This window comes from Phaseolus vulgaris, chromosome 9 (genome assembly GCF_051622355.1).
Source record: "Phaseolus vulgaris cultivar YP4 chromosome 9, ASM5162235v1, whole genome shotgun sequence".
NCBI classification, from domain to species: Eukaryota; Viridiplantae; Streptophyta; class Magnoliopsida; order Fabales; family Fabaceae; genus Phaseolus; species Phaseolus vulgaris.
In genome coordinates, this window is record NC_143506.1 from 3,920,554 (window position 1) to 3,941,665 (window position 21,112).

General features: G+C 35.9%; 2 protein-coding genes across 5 annotated transcripts; one reads left to right on the top strand and one right to left on the bottom strand.

Moving 5' to 3' along the window:
• Positions 1–477: 477 nt before the first annotated feature.
• On the top strand, positions 478–11,418 carry LOC137823091 (inactive purple acid phosphatase-like protein). The gene is made up of 11 exons (XM_068628211.2): positions 478–1,295; positions 2,251–2,336; positions 2,469–2,662; positions 4,849–4,888; positions 8,396–8,477; positions 8,562–8,639; positions 8,747–8,872; positions 9,555–9,676; positions 10,433–10,472; positions 10,632–10,706; positions 11,116–11,418. The coding sequence occupies exons 1-11, from the start codon at positions 958–960 to the stop codon at positions 11,282–11,284; spliced, it is 1,350 nt and encodes a 449-aa protein (XP_068484312.1). The 5' UTR covers positions 478–957; the 3' UTR covers positions 11,285–11,418.
• Positions 11,419–11,684: 266 nt separating this feature from the next.
• LOC137823090 (O-fucosyltransferase 16) lies at positions 11,685–20,191 on the bottom strand. 4 transcript variants are annotated; one of them, XM_068628209.2, is made up of 10 exons: positions 19,509–20,191; positions 19,354–19,404; positions 19,146–19,236; positions 18,942–19,018; positions 18,320–18,408; positions 18,048–18,231; positions 17,421–17,602; positions 13,493–13,595; positions 12,842–13,173; positions 11,685–12,752 (listed from the first exon to the last, which is right to left on the bottom strand). In XM_068628209.2, exons 1-10 carry the CDS (start codon positions 19,674–19,676, stop codon positions 12,311–12,313), a joined length of 1,719 nt encoding a protein of 572 aa, XP_068484310.1. In that variant the 5' UTR covers positions 19,677–20,191; the 3' UTR covers positions 11,685–12,310. The 4 variants fall into 4 exon arrangements, with proteins under 4 accessions (XP_068484310.1, XP_090151112.1, XP_090151113.1 ...); XM_090294986.1 differs by having other exon boundaries at positions 19,105–19,236; positions 19,509–19,987; XM_090294987.1 differs by lacking the exon at positions 17,421–17,602 and having other exon boundaries at positions 19,509–19,749.
• Between the last annotated feature and the right edge of the window lie 921 nt (positions 20,192–21,112).

A 21,112-nucleotide genomic window follows, 5' to 3' on the forward strand; every position in this document is an offset into this window, starting at 1 on the left:
CTTTTTACTTCAATTTCCGAGAACCATTCAAAACAATATTTTTAATAAATTACTATTTTAATCTTAATTTGGACAAAAATAAGAAAATGATTTTTTAACAATCATACAACCATCAATAACCTGTTTTTTTAGAGTAATGTGATTATTAGCAAAAGGAATACTTTTTTTTAATTATAAAAAAATAGAAAATAAAAAAAAGTGGATGGCAAATATATCATTACTTCTAACAAAAAAAATACTTCCAAGACTCAATATTTATTAACATTCAGCGAAATTCTTATTATCTTGATTACATAATTTAAATATATTTTATCTTCTGTTAGTGGATAAAAATTTCAAGTATTATCTGGTGATTATTAATAAAATCATTCCTAATCATGTCAAAGTATTTTTTCATTTATTCTACTTAATTTTTAATGTTTTATAATTTATCATTCTTCGTCTCTAAATTGAATTTTCAATAGTTTAGAAAAGAATAGTCTAAAGAATAGCTGATTTTGTGCTCCTCATCCAACAAAGATACAGACGGCCGTTGTAAGAGTGACACGTGGCGAGACCAAAGTGGAATAAGGGTCACAAATGTTGGTGGGACCCAGGTGCTCACGTGTATATGTATATGGGAGTAAATCTTGGGATTCGAAGTATGATGAAGGTCCAGCCCGGATCTGATCTCATCTCTCTCTTACTCCTTTCTTCACCACTCCGCTCCTCTTCTCACCTCTCTTCAAATTCCACGTTTTCAATCTCAGATCAAATGCTTCAAAACAACGATTCTTCTCACTCACTCCCACGTTCCTTTTCATCCTTCCTTAACAAATACCCCACCGCTTCCAATTTCGTTCGCATTGCTATTCTCTGAGCATTCCGCCACAAACGGCAAAAAGCGACAGCGCACTCACACGCTTCGCCGCACTGTCCTTCGCTACCTAATTCGTCAATGTGATTTGGCATTCATCAATGGCGGCGAGTTCTAGAGGTTTATCCACTATGCAGTTCGATTTCAAGCTGAGAGTAGCGCCGCTCAATGTCGTTCCGCTTCCCAAGAGTCACGTGCTGGAGTTAGCTCCGAGCAAGCGTAGAAAGCTCTGCTTCGACTTCGCTGATCGAGTTCGACTCGAAAGTGGCTCAATTCGGTGCTGCTGTTCTGACTCGGTTACTCCAATTCGCAGAACGAGTGGACCTGGCAACGGCGGTGACAAGAACGAGGAACGGAGGTTCGATACAAAAAAAAACCCTCACATTCACCGAGTGAGGGTTCAGGCCTCTCCTGCCGCAATGCCTTTCGCCTCTCCACCGTACGTTTATAATTAAAATCATTGTTGTGTTCCTTGCCTGAAAATTCATTTCTATATTTAGGTCTTAACAACCTTATCTCTTCTATCGATGAAAAATGGAAAAATAGGATAACAGTGTTTAGGTGCGTTTTTCACATGATATTGGATCTGCATTTTGTACAAGTTGATTGCATTATCGATTCGAATGTACTGACAAGTTTATCACCGATTGTAATATTCATGCACTGGTGATAGCTGATAATCTGCTTCTACCGTTTTGGCTCAATTAGTAACTTGAGGTGATTCCCTGGTGGGTGGAATGTGTATTATAACAGCACTGCATGTGGAATCATTAAGTAGTTAATTAATTACGAAAACTTCTATCCCGTTCTGGGCATTCTCTTTCATATTTTCTAATATTATGGGGGCCAACAGACGACTTGTTGATACGCGTGAGTACCATGTTCTGTTTTTTATGAGATAAGAGGAGGGGAGTGGTTTTGTGCACATCAGCTTAGTATCTAAGGATTATGATACATCGACCTTATTGGAGACTTGAATGATTAATTAGGTTAAGTAAGCAAAGTGGCCAGCTGGGGTAAATAATATTTATAATATTGAGTTGAGGTACATACATTGTGAAGGTTGATTGCATTATATACACTTAAATGGTCAATTATTTCTGAATTGTTATGTGTTTGAAAAGGAGTTTATCTAGATATTAATAATGTCACGGAGCTGAAAATGTTCTGACCTACATTTAAAAGCAATAACGATGAAGCATGTTTTCAATTTTCCTCCCTGTCTATGATTTCTAGTTGTCACATGGTGTTATTGAAAATAAATGAAACTTTGCTTGAGGAAGAAATTATATCCTTCAATGTTAATTGGTTGTTGTTTATACTTTATGCAACCTACGGTTGTAATTGATTTTTTTTCTCCATGGTTATGCTACTTTGTGCCATGATGTCAATAGATCATTTCCGAAGCAGGAAAAATATTTCCCACGCTGCATCCCGAGAAATTCTGGTCCACAGTCACGGGATACACCCCCGAAAAGAGGTATTTTATGTGATTTATATTCTTACTGTTTTGCTGGAAACATTACTGAAGGCCTTCTGTAGATGTTTTCCAGTGGCCAATCATGGCATGCTAAAGTATTTATATCTGTTTGTGTTCACTGATTCCTAACAGACACTGGTATAGCAAATGAGAAGGACTGGGGTATCAGCTTGTTAAATGAAAATGTTAATGAGTCCGGCACAAATGAAGATGGGAGTACCTGGTACCGAGAAAGTGGGGAAGAACTAGGTGAAAATGGATATAGATGTAGATGGACAAGAATGGGGGGTCAATCTCATGATGGTTCCTCAGAATGGAAAGAAACGGTATATTGTAATTTTAATATTTGAATGTGCAAGTACTTTTTAAAAATAAAATAAAAAATAAAACATGGCAATAAATCTATGATAGCATGTTATGTTAATGCAAGCTTTTGAATGAAAGCTATCTTCCAATTCTTTTATGCAAGTCATCACATATAATCATGTTTGATACCTGCTGCTTATTTTTGTTTGCTTAAAGAAATCACCACACTGTGGTAGAGGATGTGTTGGGATTTTGGGTTTTGGAAGTATATTTTAGAAATATAAGAGATATGTTATAGGGAGGAGCTTGTTATTTTATTTTATTCGTGTACTCTATATATAGAGCAAATGTAGCAAAAAAGATATTAAGCAAATATTCTCAACATTCCTCCTTGCCTTAATATCAATTTATTTGAATTTCAAATTCAAATTTGATTCTCCTTCTTTTAATGCTTGATTTCCTACTTCTTTTTGCTTGTAATTCTTGTCTTTCTCTTTCTTCCATGGGATCGCATATTCATTCAATTTGACATTCTTGATTGTATTTCATCTACTATCTTCCTCATATTCTTTGTCTATTATGGATTCTATGGTAGTGACATTGGACCTTTGATGGATGTTAGGATGTAGTTCGTCTACTTTCTCCTCTTGGACATCAAACTTCTCCGAGAGAAGTTCATCTTCTTTTGATTTTGATCCTTCTTTTATATCTTCTTCATTTGTAGTCAACTCCTCTTTCATCAAATCTAAACCAAAGCTTTTGTCTTTCATAAGAACTTTAAATACTTCTAGGTTGTTTACATCTTTACTCACAAAATTTGTTTTCAAAGGTCACCTTATAACCTTTCTCTAAGAGTTGAGCAACACTTAACAAATTTTGATTAATTTCAGGAACATATAAGACATAAGAAATCAATTTGACACCTGAAGGAATTTTAATTGCAATTGTTCTTCTACCCGTCAGAGCAAGTTGTTCTCCATTCCCAATTCTTACTTTAGAAATATTAGATTTGTTGAGCCTTTTGAAAAGTTTTCGATCATGAATCATGTGGTTTATACAAGCACTGTTTATTAGCCAACATTTTGTAGATTTGTTGGTTGTAACACATGATGTTGCAAGAAGTAATTCTTCTTCTAATTCGTCCTCTACAATCTTGACATCTTCATGCAGATGTTGGGATTTGCATATTTTTTCTACATGCCCCAATTGACCACAATGGTGACATTTTGCATTTGGTTCTATCAACTCTTGTTGTGTTGATGATTTTTTTCTTGCAGTAAGGACAAGACGGAAAAACATGTGTTACTGTTTTTGTATCTGCCCCTTTTGTAGTTCTTGAATTCGAAAGCACCTTAGATAGTATGAAGCAAAGTACCTTAAACAACAGGATCTTCTCATTAATTTTCGTTTCTCTTGTGCTTGTAAGACATGTATCACTTCTGTCAAAGTAATTGTAGACAAATCTTTTGTGTTTTTCCAACAAAGTAATACATGTTCCAACAACTTCCCATAAATGTTGCCCTTCTAAACAAGTTTGCATTCTTATAGTCCATAAATCATAACTATTGTCATCGAAGAGTGGAATAACAACTTGTGAGAAATTTCCTTCTCCTTCCATTGTATATAGGTCCCGTAAGAACTGTACCACTTTTGGGATTTTGGTTTTGGAAATATAGGAGATATATTATATGGAGGAAGCTTGTTATTTTATTTCATTATGTAGCCTATATATTTAGTGCCAACACGTAACTTTGTTAAAACGTCCATCTTATTGACAAGGGAATGCTGTACTATTTATAAAATCTAAAATCTAGATGTAATTCTTCTATAGCTGAATCAGGTATGACTTCAAATTGAATTTATTGGGAGTATGGTAAGTTGGGTTTTCATTGGTTTTGTTAAAATCGGTCATTAGGGATGGATTTTAAGCAATTAAAAGTGGAATTGTTTTATTGGAAAAGAAAGCATTTATTGCATTTTTATATTGTCAATATATGAGTATTTTCTTTGTCAGTAATAACTTTCTACTTTAGTTAACTTAAAAGCCCAAGGGTTGATATTAACAAAACTTTTCTTTCAATGATAGCCTGATTAATGTTTTCCCAGTTGGATTCATTTTTAATGTTAGATTCACAGTATTCATAGTCTTATCTGTATCACACCTCAGGTGGATTCCTTTAATTGGTTTTATTGATCTAATTGGCAGTGGTGGGAGAAGAGTGACTGGACTGGATATAAGGAGCTAGGTACGTTCTTTTCTTTATGTTTGAAATAGCATCCTTTGAAGTACTATAGGGCCAGTGCAGGATTACTTCTTCTGGGCAGATGTACATGATTGTCCTGGTAAAAAATATATAGTTTGAGGGTTTCAAACTTACCTTTGGACCTTGCTCAAACACTTCATTTTGTTAATTAATTATTATTAACATTTAATTTTAGTTGGTCTATGGTTATATGTACATGTATGTAAAAGTGATATTTACTTTATAAAAGGTCCAATGAATCAACTGTTATTAAGAATGTGTATATATGAGAAGGAAGAATAATCTAATAGCTGCCCAATGTGGACTCATGTGATCCAGTTGAGAGGGAAGTCAATTATAGGAAATGTGTCAAAGAAAGGCAGGCAGGGATAGGTTTGAACTTTTGTTTCAGAGGAGTCTAAGCACTCTCAAACTGCTAAGATTTTCAGTTCTATACTCATAAACGTTCTTTTAGGCTCTGTAATTAGGTGACCTGAGTCTTATACACTTAATAAAATATAGATTTTCCTTGATTCCTGTCATTTTGGTATTATAGCTCTCGATTCTGAGAGCTTGGATGGTCCTCACATAAGCTATGATGAAGGCAAATGTGGTGCAAGGAAAGTTGAATGAGATCAAGAAGCTCTTGCTGTAATGATATTGTCATTAGTAAGTATACACAGCGACAGTCACATTTGGGTTGAAGTTGGAAAGTGTTCATGGAGGAGGAGTTTATATGAAACCTTGTAAGTTATATTCATCATCTTGACACGGTAAAGATACTCCCATTCCACTGTCTGACCTGGGAGAAAGGAAACTGGAGATCCTAATATTCATTGATGACGCATATGGGTGGATTGTTTGGGTTGAGTGCTATTTCAAATTAAATTCCATCACAAGAAGAAGCTCAATATGTTGTTGCTTGTAGGAGATCTGGCCTTGAATGGGTATGGTTGGTGGGGAGAGAAGATGTCTACATGGTGTTGGGAGGACGAGGACTTCAAGGTAACTATGGCATGACATTTTAAAACTGGGTTCACCAATTCCTTCAAAACCCATTTTGACCTCTACTAACTATTCGATAGACTATAATTATATATGATGGAGTCCCGTGAACAATTGAAATGCTCTTATGAACCTCTAAAGAAAATGGAATTTGCCATGTTGAATGGGCCTTTTTCTCATTAGAATGAAGGGGACATAGGCCTAGAACCAGTTAGAAACTTAGCCTGAGGTACTACGGTCATTATGTAGGTTGCTTATAAATTAAGAGTTTGTTTGGACGAGCTTCTCTAGAAAGATTTATTAAAGAGAAAAATAAGAAAAAATGGAATTGATTTCTCCATAAGTTAAAATTAGTCTATTAACAAGTTAAAAATAAAGATTTGGAGAAGTTATCTGAGATTTTTTACAATGTTTATGCATAAACTTATTTTAACTAACGAAGAAGTCAAATTCGTTTTTCTTACTTTTTTCTGTTAAAAGTCCTTTTGGAGAAACTTGTCCAAACAAGCCGTCTCACTGCTTGCAGGTAGTTTGATGCACTTGATTCTACATGTCTGTTGGTCAAATGTCTACTGCCATCTACACTCGACCTCGATCTTTTTTTGTAACAAATTAATATATACAATTAACACAACAAAGATAGTAAGAGTGATATATTGATCTTATGGACAATATCTGTCACTGAGCATAATGGTTTCCTCAAGAGGATTGCAAATAATTGTTTCTTATAGGCACAGGGTGTTCGAGAGCCCTGCCTCCAACAATCTCAACTAAACTCCAAACTCCAAAATTGTCTAATTCCCTTTCTACTTCCTTATTATTCCCCTCGAACTACTTTAGCTACCTTTTCTGGTAGAACTTGTCTCTTCACTTCTGGTGTTCTCATCCTTCTACTGTACATTTTGTTAATTGGGGGCTTAGCAATATTCATGCCTATAAATTTACCTTATCCTAATAGTGGAAGTATAGAATAGAAATTTATTCTATACAATCTCAAAAAGATTTCCAAGAGTCCTCACATGCTAGTAGGTTGTTCCAATGAATGAGGACTTCAACCTCTCCTAAAAGAATTGTTATGAGCAGCTACAATGAACAGTGGGGTTAACTTGCAATTCAAAATCACTAGACTATCCTAAAGGGGGTGGCTGGACTGATGGTGCAATTGATTTCTTTAGAAGGGATATGTGAAAATCCTAATAAATGATTTTTTCACTGATACATATAGATGCCAATTGTAATTGATAATCCAAGAATTTTATTGATATGGTAATGATTTGAGAAAAAACCAAATTTCCAGTTTGATAATGTACGTCACATTAGTGTTTATTAGCCTGTACTCATGTGAATTTGTTCCTTCTGTAAGTTTTCTCTTAGTTCTTCAAAGTTGCATTTAGAAAGTGGCGTTCAAGTCTAATTTAACCTCACAAAACCGACTTGGGAAGGTAAGATATATAATTTGGTCATATCTCTAGTCGGGATAAGATCTTCAAAACATCCCCTCACACAAAGGATTGGACATCTCAAGCATGAGACTAGATGATTGTAGATGGTCCAATAACAGTTCGATAGTGAGTGACACAATAGACCCAACAAACTTAGTTAGGATAGACTCTTATACCATCTTAGAAAGTGAACTATAAGTCTAACTCAACTTCACAAAAATGATTTGGTAAGGTGACCCAACATTATATACTACAATTTGGTCATACATCCAGTGGATGTGAGATCTCTAGCAGTTGAATCTGTCTTGTCCAACAACTAGTTCATATTTTCTACCGCTGAGTGATTGCTTGCCTTTTTAGAAAGGAGTGAACCTCTTCTATATCATGCTTCGAAGGGAGTGGATTTATATGCCCGTATAATTGATGATAAAGCAAAACTCAGCCCATGCTAATAATATTTTCTTCCATTGCTTTGGTTTCTCAACAACAAGCAGTGCAGATTTACGTTGATTGTTTACTGCCCCCACCTGTCCAACAAATTGAGGCAGGCTGACCTAAGTTTCAACTTAGTTTGTTTTTGTTGAAATTGAAACAGAAGTTACTGAGAAAAACTTTACCTGAATCAGAAACAGTTGTCAAAGGGTGAATCCGTGTAAGCTAAGCACCTCTTGGATTAAGTTTTCTGTCACTTCCTTGGCTATGAAAGAGTGACAGAGATGTACAAAGTGCACATACTTAGTTAGGTGATCTACCACTACAAGAATGGTATATTTAGAAACTTAAGTAGGCATTGTTAGGGGTTGCAATGCAACCACCTAGCTAGAGTAGAGATAATGTTTGCTGTTTGCATCAACCTGTTTTTGTATAAAAGCTTATCCCCTTTTTGAGTATACATGAGGTGAGACATTGGATCTGCAATTAGATATTGTACACCTGATTTTAACTTATGCTCTGCTTGAATTTCACTAGCACAGACATCTACCAATAGATAATATGGGATAACCAACAAATATAAATACTGTGACTTGTTAGTGAATTTGATTAATTTTATAAGCTCTAGCAGGTGTGGAGAAATCTGGTAGAAATTCTGAGGGGGATTCTTGGTGGGAGACGTGGCAGGAAAATCTTCATCAAGATGAATGGAGGTCATTACTTTATTTCTCTGCTTGTTGTGATTCGGTAAACCCTGTGAATTCTGGACACAATGTCTTGCATGTTTAAATTTGCAGTAACATAGCAAGAATAGAAAGGAGTGCACAAAAACAGGCAAAATCAGGAACTGAAAATGCTGGATGGTATGAGAAATGGTAAGGTGGTGTATTTTACCAGGGGGAGGGTGTTTGGTTTTCTGTATGCATTGTAGATGTGTCTAATGCATTCCAATATTCTGTGTCTGTCTGTTCAATTTGGTTAGGTGGGAAAAATATGATGCTAAAGGCTGGACTGAGAAAGGAGCACACAAGTATGGTAGATTGAATGAACAATCATGGTGGGAAAAGTGGGGAGAGCATTATGATGGAAGAGGGTCTGTTCTCAAATGGTACGGATTCTGATTTTCCCATCTTAAATGTCATTTACAATTTCATGTTGCTCTGCACTAGATACTTTTTTAAAATAGCTCATTAATTTGTTGTAGCGATAACTGTGGTTTGGTGAGTAGAGTTGGTTTTCATTTGTATTCAAATATGCTTAATGATATTGTTTAATTTTCAATAACATACTATAGAAGAATTTGATGTATCTAAACTTCAATTTATTTTATTGATTTTGTGCACTAAAATTTAAAAACATTAAATGACTACAGGTATGTCATCAAATGGTGGATATCTTCATTATTTGTATTGATGGTTAGTTTTAAGATATTAGAGGATGAAAATTAACATGAACTTTATTAGCATGACTTGCATGATGTACTTCCAGACTTTTAGCCCAGCAGGTGATTTTGTGAAATTTTATCTTATAAAATATTATTCGTGGTGTAAGATTGATTTTGACTTATGCTAATGTCAATGAATACTATCAAGAGTTGAATTATGATATACTTTTTCCAGAAGCACAGCAGTGTCTTAATTGTTCTTTTTCCTTTTTTTTCTTCCTTTCTAATTGTAATTTGTTGAGTTCTTTGGATAGGAGGGAAATATTTATGAGTTTATCAAAATATTATTCTGAGTTTTAAATTTAATTTTCTTTGTGCTTCCTCCTCCTGGCTTACACTTCCTCAGGACAGATAAGTGGGCTGAAACCGAGCTTGGAACGAAATGGGGGGACAAGTGGGAGGAGAGGTTTTTTAAAGGCATAGGTTCAAGACACGGAGAAACATGGCACGTATCTCCAAGCAGTGAACGTATGTTACTGTTACTAAAATTTTATTGAAAAGTCTACTTTCATATTCTTCCCATTCAGTAACTAAACATCATAAATATTCAACAAAATTAAATGTGGTAAAATATAACATATTTGTGATTTATATTATTAGTTCTAAAACTTTCTTATTGACGAACCACAAAAATTGCACCTATTAAAGCAACTAAAAGAATGATTGAAATAGTTAAAATGGAGGTGTCTTTTTATTCCATTTGATGATTCTCATAGTGCTCCAAAGATGTAATCGACGAAGGTTGCATTCCATTTGAATCAAGCATGCATGATAGTTGTCTTCGAATGTAAGATATGTAATGCATTTTTTCTTTTAAATTCTACAGAGTTGAACTAATCTCTGGACAAATTTTTCTAGAAGCACTTATAAGTTATAGGAAATAAAAAAAAAGTGAAATGAGCTTTTTCGTAAGTTAAAATTAACTTGTGCAAAATAAAAATTTAGAAAAGTTATATGAAAGAACTTCTACAAATCAGCTTGCGCATAAACTTATTTGAGTTTGTGGAAAAGTTCTTCTGATTTTTTTTCTCCTACAAATGCTTATAAAGAAGTTTGTTCAAACAAATCTTGGGTCCGGAAATTGGTCTTCTCTTTCTGGAGATGAGCTTTTTTCCCCCAATAAGTTCATATTTCAAGTGAAAGCAGCTGCATCGAACTGTTTGCTGGGTTTCTCTCTTTCTCTCCTGCTTTTATATGTTTGCTAACATGGTTTTCTGTTACAAGGTTGGTCAAGAACCTGGGGAGAAGAACACTTTGGAAATGGGTATGGTATCTAAAGCTTACTTACATCTGATTAGTTGAATTATTTGTTCATGGCAACAGTTTAAAAATGCTCTTAGTGTTAAATAGATATGTATCCCATGCCTCAGTTTTTTATTCTATATGCCGTATTGGTGACTGGTTTTGCTTTCGTCTGTAACAGGAAAGTCCATAAGTATGGAAATAGCACAACTGGTGAGAGCTGGGATATAGTTGTAGATGAAGAAACTTATTACGAGTAAGAACATTCTTTTCAACTACTAACTAGATGAAAAACTGAATGTAAACAGTATATCCATCCTTTATCTAATCTAAAAAAGCCTTTGATGCATCTAAATGGTTTAGTCCATATAGAAGTATGTGTCTAGTGCTTGTTGGGTAACACACAAGTACACATTCTTTCTGTTTTTATAAAGAAAAAAATGGCCACAAAATATCGAGCATTACAATACAGTGACAGACGTGTTAGATCGGGATGAAACGTAATACTGGTTCACTCTATGCTTTGTACACATTAAAAATAGAATATATTTTGAATTATCAAATAAATCCTTAAAATTCCGAGTTTGATAATGTCATTAACGTTTGTCATTATGAATGAGGATAGGCATATTGCTAATTTGAATTTGATAATGTCTCAAATTTAGGGCCGAACCTCATTATGGATGGGCGGATGTTGTGGGTGATTCAACCCAATTACTTTCAATTGAGCCTCCGGAGAGGCCTCCTGGGGTCTTCCCTAATATAGACTTTGGTTCGCCTCTGTCGCCTGAAGCTAATGATGACTCGCCTCAAGATCTGCCCCCTTCACAATGAAGATGATCTGACTTACAAGCTCCATTACTCATTTTCTTCAATTTTAGGGAGATTCCATCGTAACGAGTGGAACTCATTTTGTAAACATACTTTGGATCGATCATTTTATTCATTCTTTCCATTTTCATGTTGTACTTTTACTTTTCCCCCCCTTTGGTTTCCCCTAAGTTATTTAAAATTGACGATTTTTCGTCATTATTATTGAATAATTTTTCTACGGTAATCGGTAAATGATGCTAAACGCATCTTGATATTTAATGATTTTCGATTCGAATCAGGCAAATTTAGTCGGCCGAGTCAGTGTTAAGATATAACAATTGTGCCTGCATGCATAAGCTTCCACCTACAGGGAGCGGTTCAGCTATAGCTCTATACTCCTTTCGCACACAACGCACGCAAATTAATGCAAATAAAATCTACCTTTCATTGTGACTACATTTATGTAAAGAATTTATCCATGTTTTTAAAACGGTTAACCTATCAGGACATCACTTTTGATAGCTAAGAGTTCCCTTTAGGCGAAAAAAGTACAGTTGGCATCCAGTTGCCTCTAAAAACTATGTTGACTGCATCATACGTCAAAGAAACAGAAACCACTAAGTACAGTCTATAAACTGCAAAGGTTTTCCTTGAGATATACATATATTTCCTACTTCCTAGCAAACTCAATTCAATTTTGTGTGCAGCTATCTATACGTCGAACGGTTGTCCTCTAAATCTACTTCCATTGCTCGCTTCCGATCCCCTTTTTACATATTCAAGTACAAGTCCAAAACACTCCCAAAATTCAGCACCAAACTGAGGTCATTATGTCCTTAGAAATGCAGAAGATTCGTATGATTAAATTTTTTAGATGTCATTTTACCACAGTTCGGCCAGTATTGAGAAAAAATCGCCTTCTATGTTTCCATTTTTCGACTTTATCAGCAGCTGTAAAATTGAGCGGCAACTGCTCAAGGGAACGTGATGAGGAAAAACAACCATTATAAGTCAACAGGTACATCAGCACTGAACAAGGCACCATCATTAATCTGATATAATTTCCTCCAAATCAGGATCCTCAAAGTTCATAGCATCATAGTCCGAAATTGTTTCATTGAATGTATCCTTATCTGCTAGATCATTCTGATCATCATCATCATCATCCATTTCTGGCCATTCAGACTCTTTGTCGACATCTGGTTCATCATTTGATGCATTTCTCTTCATTGTATTATCCTTTCCATGCTTTCGATGTCCTGAAATTTTCTCCACTTTGGCTGTGGAATCTTCACATATGCAGGTCGATGGATTCTCATGAAATCCACCTCTACCTGGTCTAACCTCCTTTGGCTCCCCCATGAAGCCTCTCTGGAAATTACGGACACTAGAAGCAAAAACTTCCCAAGTCATATTACTTCTATTCAAGAACAGTCGGTAGAGTTTTTTAGCATTTGGACGAATGGTTGGTTTATGCCCAAAGTATCTCCTACAAAAAAGTTCCCAGAGAGATAATTAGTTGTATAGATATCAGTGAACAAAAGAAATTAAAATAGATGTAAATGGAGTATAACATACCTTCGTCCGGCTAATATTTTTGCCATATTTCCATTATTATTGGTCACAAATACATCACTTTCATCACAGACAATGAAGTCAAGTGCAGCCATGCGAGAAGAAAATGAAGAAAATGATTGTAATTCTTCCTTGGTAGCAATGGTCTCTTTTGAATGGTAATTAGGAAATAATTCTTTGAGAGGGGCCAGTGTTCTTTCCCCTCCATATACTTCCCCTGATGCAACGTAAATATGAACATCAGAACCATATCCCAGTGCTCTTAGCATGAGACCAACTTCTTCTGGGGTTAATGGGCATCTTCCCTGCCTCCTTGCCCTATCAGGATTGCTTCTCTGCATATCGATATTCCTCAAATTATTAACCAGTCCGTAAATCAGTTTTCAAAAGTGTAAACATAGTTCAGCCAAACATTTATCTACTAAATTCTAATTCCATAGCATCTTGCCACGAACAGGGTGAAAAAATGTTCAGATGTTTAAAGCCATTGATGATATTCATTCTATGAAAAGATCCTGATAAGTCCTATGGTTTTGGATGTCCACTCAAGCATATAAAAAAACGCTACCTAAAAGTGTATAAGATTTGATTACATTTTAAGTATCTCCCAATAAATTATTGTTCATATATAAATTTTTGACATGTGAGACTTACATGTAATGTCTTCCACCTCCTCCTTATTGCGCCTAGTTCTTTCTGCTCCTTCTCCCCTCCTCCATAATCACATCCAGAAAATGCAAGCATATCAGGTTCAAATCTGTAGCAAAAATGGCAATCAATGTAGAAATTTTTTAATTGTCATCTGTTATCCTACCTAATTAACTGCATCTTAAATGTAAAAGAGTAAAAGAAATTGCTGCTTGTGCAAATAGAATCAGCCAATGTTTTAAAAACTCAACCCACTCTTTGACGGCAACAGGTACATAATCAATGGGTCACTGGTGTGTGTGTGTGTGTGTGTGTTACACTTTTTACACAATTTAATTATTTTGAATTCATTTTCAGAAACAGCTAGTTACAAGCATATGAGTGTGGGTCTTGAGGGACACAACAAATGCAGCACACATCTTGATAGAGCACTATCAGGAACGCAGTACATGTATATCAGTTAAATTGATTTTTTGACTGGTCTTATGATAGGACTCCTATCCATCAACAAGATGCTTATGGGCCTAATATATAGAAAGACCTAGAATATGACAGGTCTACGCTAGGAGAAAGAGGGTGGGGCTCAGCAGTAGATGCTTATGGACCTAACATACTGAAATACCCAAAATATGGCAGGTCTACACTAGGAGAAAGAGATTGAGGCCATGTAGTGAAGAGAAGAAGAGTTAGTTAGTGAAAGGGTGAGGTGGCATGAAGGACGTTACTGAGGAATCACTATTTGAGGAGAGAGAAGGGTGGGGAGAATCAGGCTGGATTATTGTCAAAAATTTGTTAGGAGAGTTTTCTTCTCTCTGGGAGGAGTCTTGGACTTTGTGTCTTTTTCCTTGCTTGTAGGGCCACTGAGCTCATTGAACTCTCAAATTAAACAAAGGTCGATCTGGATCTAGGTCAGGTCAAAAACCGAAATTCACTTAAAGGTGTTTATGGGACTGGGTCTAGCATGGGACCTAGCCCAAAGAGAGCTCTTTTCAATCTGAGTCTCGAACTCTCACCACTCAAGTGAATCGCAACCGAGGCGATGAAGAACGTCAATCTTTCTGTGATTACTAAGCACATCCTCTACTGGAGCTAATGAATCCAAAAGCAAGGGGTATGTGCTTCAGGTGTGGAGAGCGCTATCATCCCTTAGATCAATGTGCGGAAAAACAACTACGCTTGGTGGTGTTGGGAGACAAGGAACGAAGGGGAACTTATTGCAATTGAAGTTAAGGAGGAAAAGGACGAATACTTTGGATTGTGGATTTAAGAGTTTATTTGGGTTCATGGACGCTAATCAAGCTTGTAAGATTTTTTTATCAACATTAGGGCAAAGTGAAGGGAGTATCGATGTTGGTCGTGATTGATAGCGGCGCAAGCCACAATTTCATTTCTCCACAAGTGTTGTCAATTCTTGAAATTGCAATCGAACAAGGTATGTCCATGGGGGTGAGGCTAGGAGATGGGCATCATGTGGCTACCAAAGGCAAGTGCAGGAGCATATAAGTTCAATTGGGAGAGTTCCACATTGAGGTGGATGCGTATGTGTTGGATTTAGGGAACCTGGACATGAGGTGGTTTGGTTACAGAGGTTTCGTAAAGTAACCTTTCACTGGGAACATGTGACAATCAATTTATGTTGGAATGGGGAACATGTGGAACTACAGGGTTAGAGACCAAGGCGCTACCACAGAAAAGAGAAGAGGCAAATAGTAGAACAAACAACATCATTGCACAGTTTGACGCAATGTAAGGAATTTTGAACCTAAGGAAGAAGAACTACTATCTGAGAGGCAACATGCTGAAATTCAACTACTATTGGCACAACTCAATGAAGTATTTAGAGAGTGAGATGGTTTACCACCATCACGAGACATTGTTCATTTGATTGAGTTGCATAAGGAGGTTGGACCAGTGAGTGTTCCACCTTATCGTTACGCTTACCATTGAGAGACAGGTGGATGAGATGCTACAACAATCATCAAGCGCATCTCTTGTGCTTTCACCAGTTCGGTCATTTTGGTTAAGAAAGATGCTTCTTGGCATTAGTGTGTAGACAACAGGGAATTAAAAAAGGTGAGTGTACCGGATAAGATTCCCATTGTCAATGAGTTGTGGTATAACACTATTTTTCATGGATCTATAGGAACCACTCCTTTTGAGGCGGTTTTTGGGTGAAAACCTCCTCTTTTGATGCCATTTTCGCATTGACAGACACAAGTGGAGGCCATAGCACATGAGTTGGGGGATAGAGACAAGGATTTGAGACAATTGAAGCATCATTTGTTGTTGGCTCAACTGTAGATGAAAATGTATGCTAAAAAAAAAGGTCTCACATTTGAAGTTGGAAGGTGGATGTTCTTCAAATTAAGGCCTCATCAACAACAAACAGTACCCCGAAGAATTAATCAGAAGTTGGCCCCAAGGTTTTTTGGCTCATTCCCCTTAATTGACAAGGTTGGGGTTGTGCCTTATAAGCTACCAACAACCAAAATTTACTTTTTATTTCATATTTCCCAATTAAAGAAAGTTGTGGGAGATTATGTTGTAGATGAGCTAGCCAAGTTGGAAGATGAGCTAGACAAGATTGAAGAGCATGAGGTGATTTTAGTTGTCAGAGATAGTCACCAGGGAGATCAACTGGTTAGGCTGGTTAGATAGAAGGGCAGGAGCATAGAGGATACAACTTGGGAGGATGAAGCTCTATTGAACAATCAGTTTCCTGACAGTAGTTGAGGACAAGGCTGTTGTGTCAAGGGGAGGCAATGATAGGACTCCTAGCCATCAAGAAGATGCTTATGGGCCTATATACTGAAAGACCCAAAATATGACAAGTCTACACTAGGAGAAAGAGAGTGAGGCCCAATAGTAGATTCTTATGGGGCTAATATATTGAAAGACCCATAATATGGCAAGTCTACACTAGGAGAAAGAGAGTGGGGCCCAGTAGTGAAGAGAAAGAGAGTTAGTTAGTGAAGGGGTGAGGTGGCATGAGGAACGTGTAGTGAGGATTCACTATTTGACAAGATAGCAGAGAGGAGAGTGGGGAGAATCAGGTTGGATTATTGTCAGAAATTTGTTAAGAGAGTATTCTTCTCTCTAGGAGGAGTCTTGGACTCTGTATATTTTGACTTGCTTGTAGAGCCACTGAGCTCACTAAGTTCTCGAATTAATATATTATAACCTCTGATACTCCTTTTTCTATCATTTGGCCCAACCTGTCGGATTCGAGACGAGGAGCTAGCGAAGTTTGACGTTGTTCATGCCACTGAAGATGGGAGAAAGAGTTCAGCATTGGAAGAACGCTTGACAACATTAGAGATTTCCCTAGGACAATCTTTGGTGGAGTTCCGACAAGCTGGAATAGAGACGTTTGCAAATTATGCCAAAAAGGGAACGAAAAAACTTCATCAATAAGTACAATTAATCCAAATAAGCTCAAGATATGGACTTAATAAAAATTATGAACATGTGCATGAGTACTTAGGAATTTCTCAAACAAACTGGGTACTCTTTAGGACAAAGGATAAGGAAAAAAGACAATCACTGGCTGTTAGACAAAAAGGGTTAATAAGAATGAACATGGCAATTCATTGGCTCAATTTGAATTGTATTACTAGCAAATGCTGTCAATCAAACTGCAGTCCTCCATGAAATTGATCATTCTTGGGTAAGTGTTTCATGTTTCTGGAAATAAATTTGATGGATACTTCTGCGATATGCTTGTCTACCGTATGCAATAGGAATACCATTTGGGATGTAAATGCACTTACATGCATGTAATGCAGCTGCATAAGATTTATCCGCATAGGTATAAACACTGACTACATATTCTAGAGTTTTGGTGGTCATCATATTGATAAATATAATTGATACCAAAACATGTGAATTTAATGCGACAGATACAGATAATAAGATCAAAATTCAATCAAACTACCTTAGGTGCAGTGCAATATAATGTTTGCTTCTCATCCTCATCCAATGGACCAATTTTTCACCCATTGCAAGTATTGGGTGGGTAAATTTTAAAGCATGGTAGTTAACTCTACATCTCAACTTCTGATATTCTGTATCCAACCTGTTGGCAAGTCTGTAGTCAAACTTGCTAAGCTGGACAGCCTGCCACAAAATGAAGCAAATGGTATCTTTACTGACTGAATTCTTTTTGGCAAAGTTGAGGGGGGAAATGGATTTGGATCTTGCAGACAGAGAAATATAAGATTGCTTAGCTGATAGAAAAGATTTAGATAAGACATTAAACCGAGGTAAAAGAGGAGCAATAACCTAGCTTGATTCATAAGATACATTAGGCATCACACACTTAGGGGGTAAAATCATCAGACTCAGACATTCATCTGATTGGTGGACCAATGCTGAAGAGTTCATTACACTTAAATAAAACCATTTAATCCAATCTAAATAGACTCACTATAATATCTACCAAACGAAGAATAGAATTAGTCCTTGATCTAAATGCATTAACGAACTTCCTACATAGAGAGAATCCAATGAGTTGCACAACACATTAGCACCAGTAATAGTTCCAGGAGATAAAAAAACTTACATGCTTTTTCAGGAGTACAGGTAATATACGAGTTATGTAACATCTTTCATTACACTTCCTTGGAACCCGCATATTGTATGCAGATAATGGTTTCCTACCCTTACTGGGAAGTTGCTTGATAATCTTGACATCTTTGGACAGAGATGATATAAACCAATCAACATCAAAGATCTCTGAGAAGTTACTGCAAAAGTTAAAGTACGTCATCATTTCACAATACTTGGATATCCAAATCAAACCACAGGGCAATCAGTGTCCCTTTTGTTACTGACCTAGAATCTTTCCAGAAAGATCGTTGATCCAATTTTGGAACAACAAGAGTAGCATTCAAAATTCGTGCAGCAACAACAGCATCTGTAATCTGCCAGTTGCAGAAACAGAAGGATTGGCATTAATAGCAGATTATGCAGATATTTTGTGTTCCAACAACAGCTATCATACAATGTGATGTGTTATCGCAATATGCATTGTAACCAAAAAAACAGGTGTACTGGTTTCCATGCTCCAGACTTTGTAGCAACCAATTAAGGGGGACATTTTTGTCCAAACCTAGTACATCCAAAAGGATGAGGGATGTGTATTTCACCCCTGGAAGCAAATAATAGGATTGTCAACAAGATTTTAATATTGAAAGAGACAAGCAAAAATAGTCCTCTAGTAAAAAAATGCCACATTACTCACTACTGCAGAACAGGTTGATTCCGTTTGACAACATCAATCTACGGCCCAATCCAACAGAAGTATTTTCCCCATTTTTAAGTTCATTTCACATTTTTATCAAGTATATAAATAAAAAGATCAGACTCAGAAACACAATTCTTTAGAAATAGAAACGGAAGCCAGATATCAAATCCTTGCTTGACTATAATAATCTCAAAGAGTTCACAGAATTACCCCAGTTCTTTGCTGATTCAAGCCTCCACTTGTTGCAATCAACAAATATCGATTCGGATGCGTAATCACTTGAGCTTCTGCCACACGGGAAGCATAGTTATCGGTCATTACATACATTCATACATCTAAAACCAAATCCAAGTTTCAAACGAAAAAGTTTTACATCGCATCACTCCACACTACTGAACCAACAATGATACGCACTTTGAAACTTGTTGCTGGAATTGCTGCAGCCGCGGAAGTGCTGCGAATTTCGAGAAGTCCAGATATCGCGTCCCAACTTTCCTCCATCACTCTAATTATTGTCATTAAATTAAAACAAAACCAATCAGCATCGGAATCAAGATCCAATAACATAAACGTCAAACCAACGGCAAAGTCAAATAAAAGCCAGAAAATGAAAAGCCCTAACCGGAATGCGGAAGGCAGGTTTTTCAATCGCCTCATCCGCTTCAACGTTAATCTGAACAATAATTCCAGACATAAAACAAAACAAAACAAAACGATTAGGAATTTGCGATCACCTTGGACTATCAGAAACCGATATTAACGATAGAGAAAGAATACCGAAGTGTGTTGGCGTCTCCGGTGCATACGATCGGTTTCGACGGGAGAAGGAGCTAAAAACGAGAGGAGAGCGAAGAGAACGAGTAGTGCGGCGGCGACGGCGGAAAACACCGGGATCACTAGACGAAATCGTTGGTAATAGTGTTGGCGCCGCCGCTGATATGCCATTTCTCTGAACCTTTCTCTCTGTGCGTGTGTGCGCTTATTGGAAGCACGGACTTGACAAAATTATTACAGTTTCATGTTCGTCTCATACAAATAATTAATTATTAATTCTGAATCGCACACGACTATATAATGTCAATGCCTGTGGCGTGCTGAGTTGTGACAACAGATCTGTTTGTTTGATATGATAGTGTTACAACAGACTCTTTCTTTCTTTCTCTCGTTGCAAACGATACCAGGCAAGGTTTATGATTCTTCCCTTCTTCATCTCATTTCTTATTTTTCCATCATTTCCCTCCCACGTGCATTGTTTCGCTGTCCTTCTGTTTCATCTTTTCTTTAACAAACGCGCATCACTGCTGTCTTCTTCCTCCAATTTTTTGAGATTTTATCTGTTGCTAACTTCCCATGCTGGTTTAGTGGTTGGGATAATTAACAAGATATGTAACTAGTTTCCATCAAATATTAAGGCTGGAATAGTGCTCACTGCGTTCTTTTTAAGCATTTTCTACCTCAATAATCTTATATTCTCTAATAATTATTTTAACAAACTATTTATGTAGCATTTCTTAATAATCACCTTTTTAAAGACTCTTTTTACATGTTAGACTTCTGCCACAAAATTCTATGTTTGGTAAAGGAGTTTATGCATGGAGAGTAAATAATATATATTTATGTCATTTTTAATGATAATTTTTATTTGAAGGTGTGTGTGATGAGTGAGAGAGAAAAAAACTTCAAAAAAAAAAAAATCAATTGAAATGGAAAGTAACTAGATTAATTAAAATTAAGTGAATCGTTTATATTCAAAACACTGAAAATGTATTCTAAGACAGTGAAAATTTAGTAGTTAATATTATATACTAATTTTTAATTTATAAATTTTTATTAATAATAAAAACTATTTTAAATATTAATATTTTTTAATTTATAAAATAATATATAATTTAGTCCATTATGTTTTATCTATAACAATAGTTCTTCTATAATGATTATTTTGTTATAATTTTTACGGTTGTGTATTAGGAGTTTGAAATATTTTTATATTTTTATCTAATCACATAACATTGTTAATATTTTATTAATAAATTAGTGCTAATGTGGTTTTTGAGATAATTTATAAAAGAAAATAACTATTTTATTATAAATGATAATTTGAGATTAAAATAAAATAAGTTATTTTATATACTTAGTACCTGTTTGTTTCCATAAATAAAGAGACTAACAGTACTTTTTATTCTAATACAACCAATTGGGGAAAGGAATGTTCTGTTATTTGAATTTTCCATATGATAAAGAAAAAGATTGATTCAATATTATATGCCTAACTTAGAACAAAAGGAATGTTCTTATGAGAATAGACGTACATTTGATCAAGTTTCGTTCAATTTTAATTTATTTTAAAAATTTGACATAATAAAAAATTTTATCCCTCTACT

Excerpts from the sequence above, each read along its gene's own strand:
- LOC137823090 (XM_068628209.2), bottom strand. The coding sequence starts at position 19,676 with ATGGCATATCAGCGGCGGCGCCAACACTATTACCAACGATTTCGTCTA. Across the intron at positions 13,596-17,420 it reads TATATTGCACTGCACCTAAG|ATTTGAACCTGATATGCTTG; the intron begins GTAGTTTGATTG and ends TTTTTGCTACAG. Across the intron at positions 12,753-12,841 it reads AAAATATTAGCCGGACGAAG|GAGATACTTTGGGCATAAAC; the intron begins GTATGTTATACT and ends ACTTTTTTGTAG.
- LOC137823091 (XM_068628211.2), top strand. The coding sequence starts at position 958 with ATGGCGGCGAGTTCTAGAGGTTTATCCACTATGCAGTTCGATTTCAAG. Across the intron at positions 8,873-9,554 it reads AGAGGGTCTGTTCTCAAATG|GACAGATAAGTGGGCTGAAA; the intron begins GTACGGATTCTG and ends ACACTTCCTCAG. Across the intron at positions 10,473-10,631 it reads GAAGAACACTTTGGAAATGG|GAAAGTCCATAAGTATGGAA; the intron begins GTATGGTATCTA and ends CGTCTGTAACAG.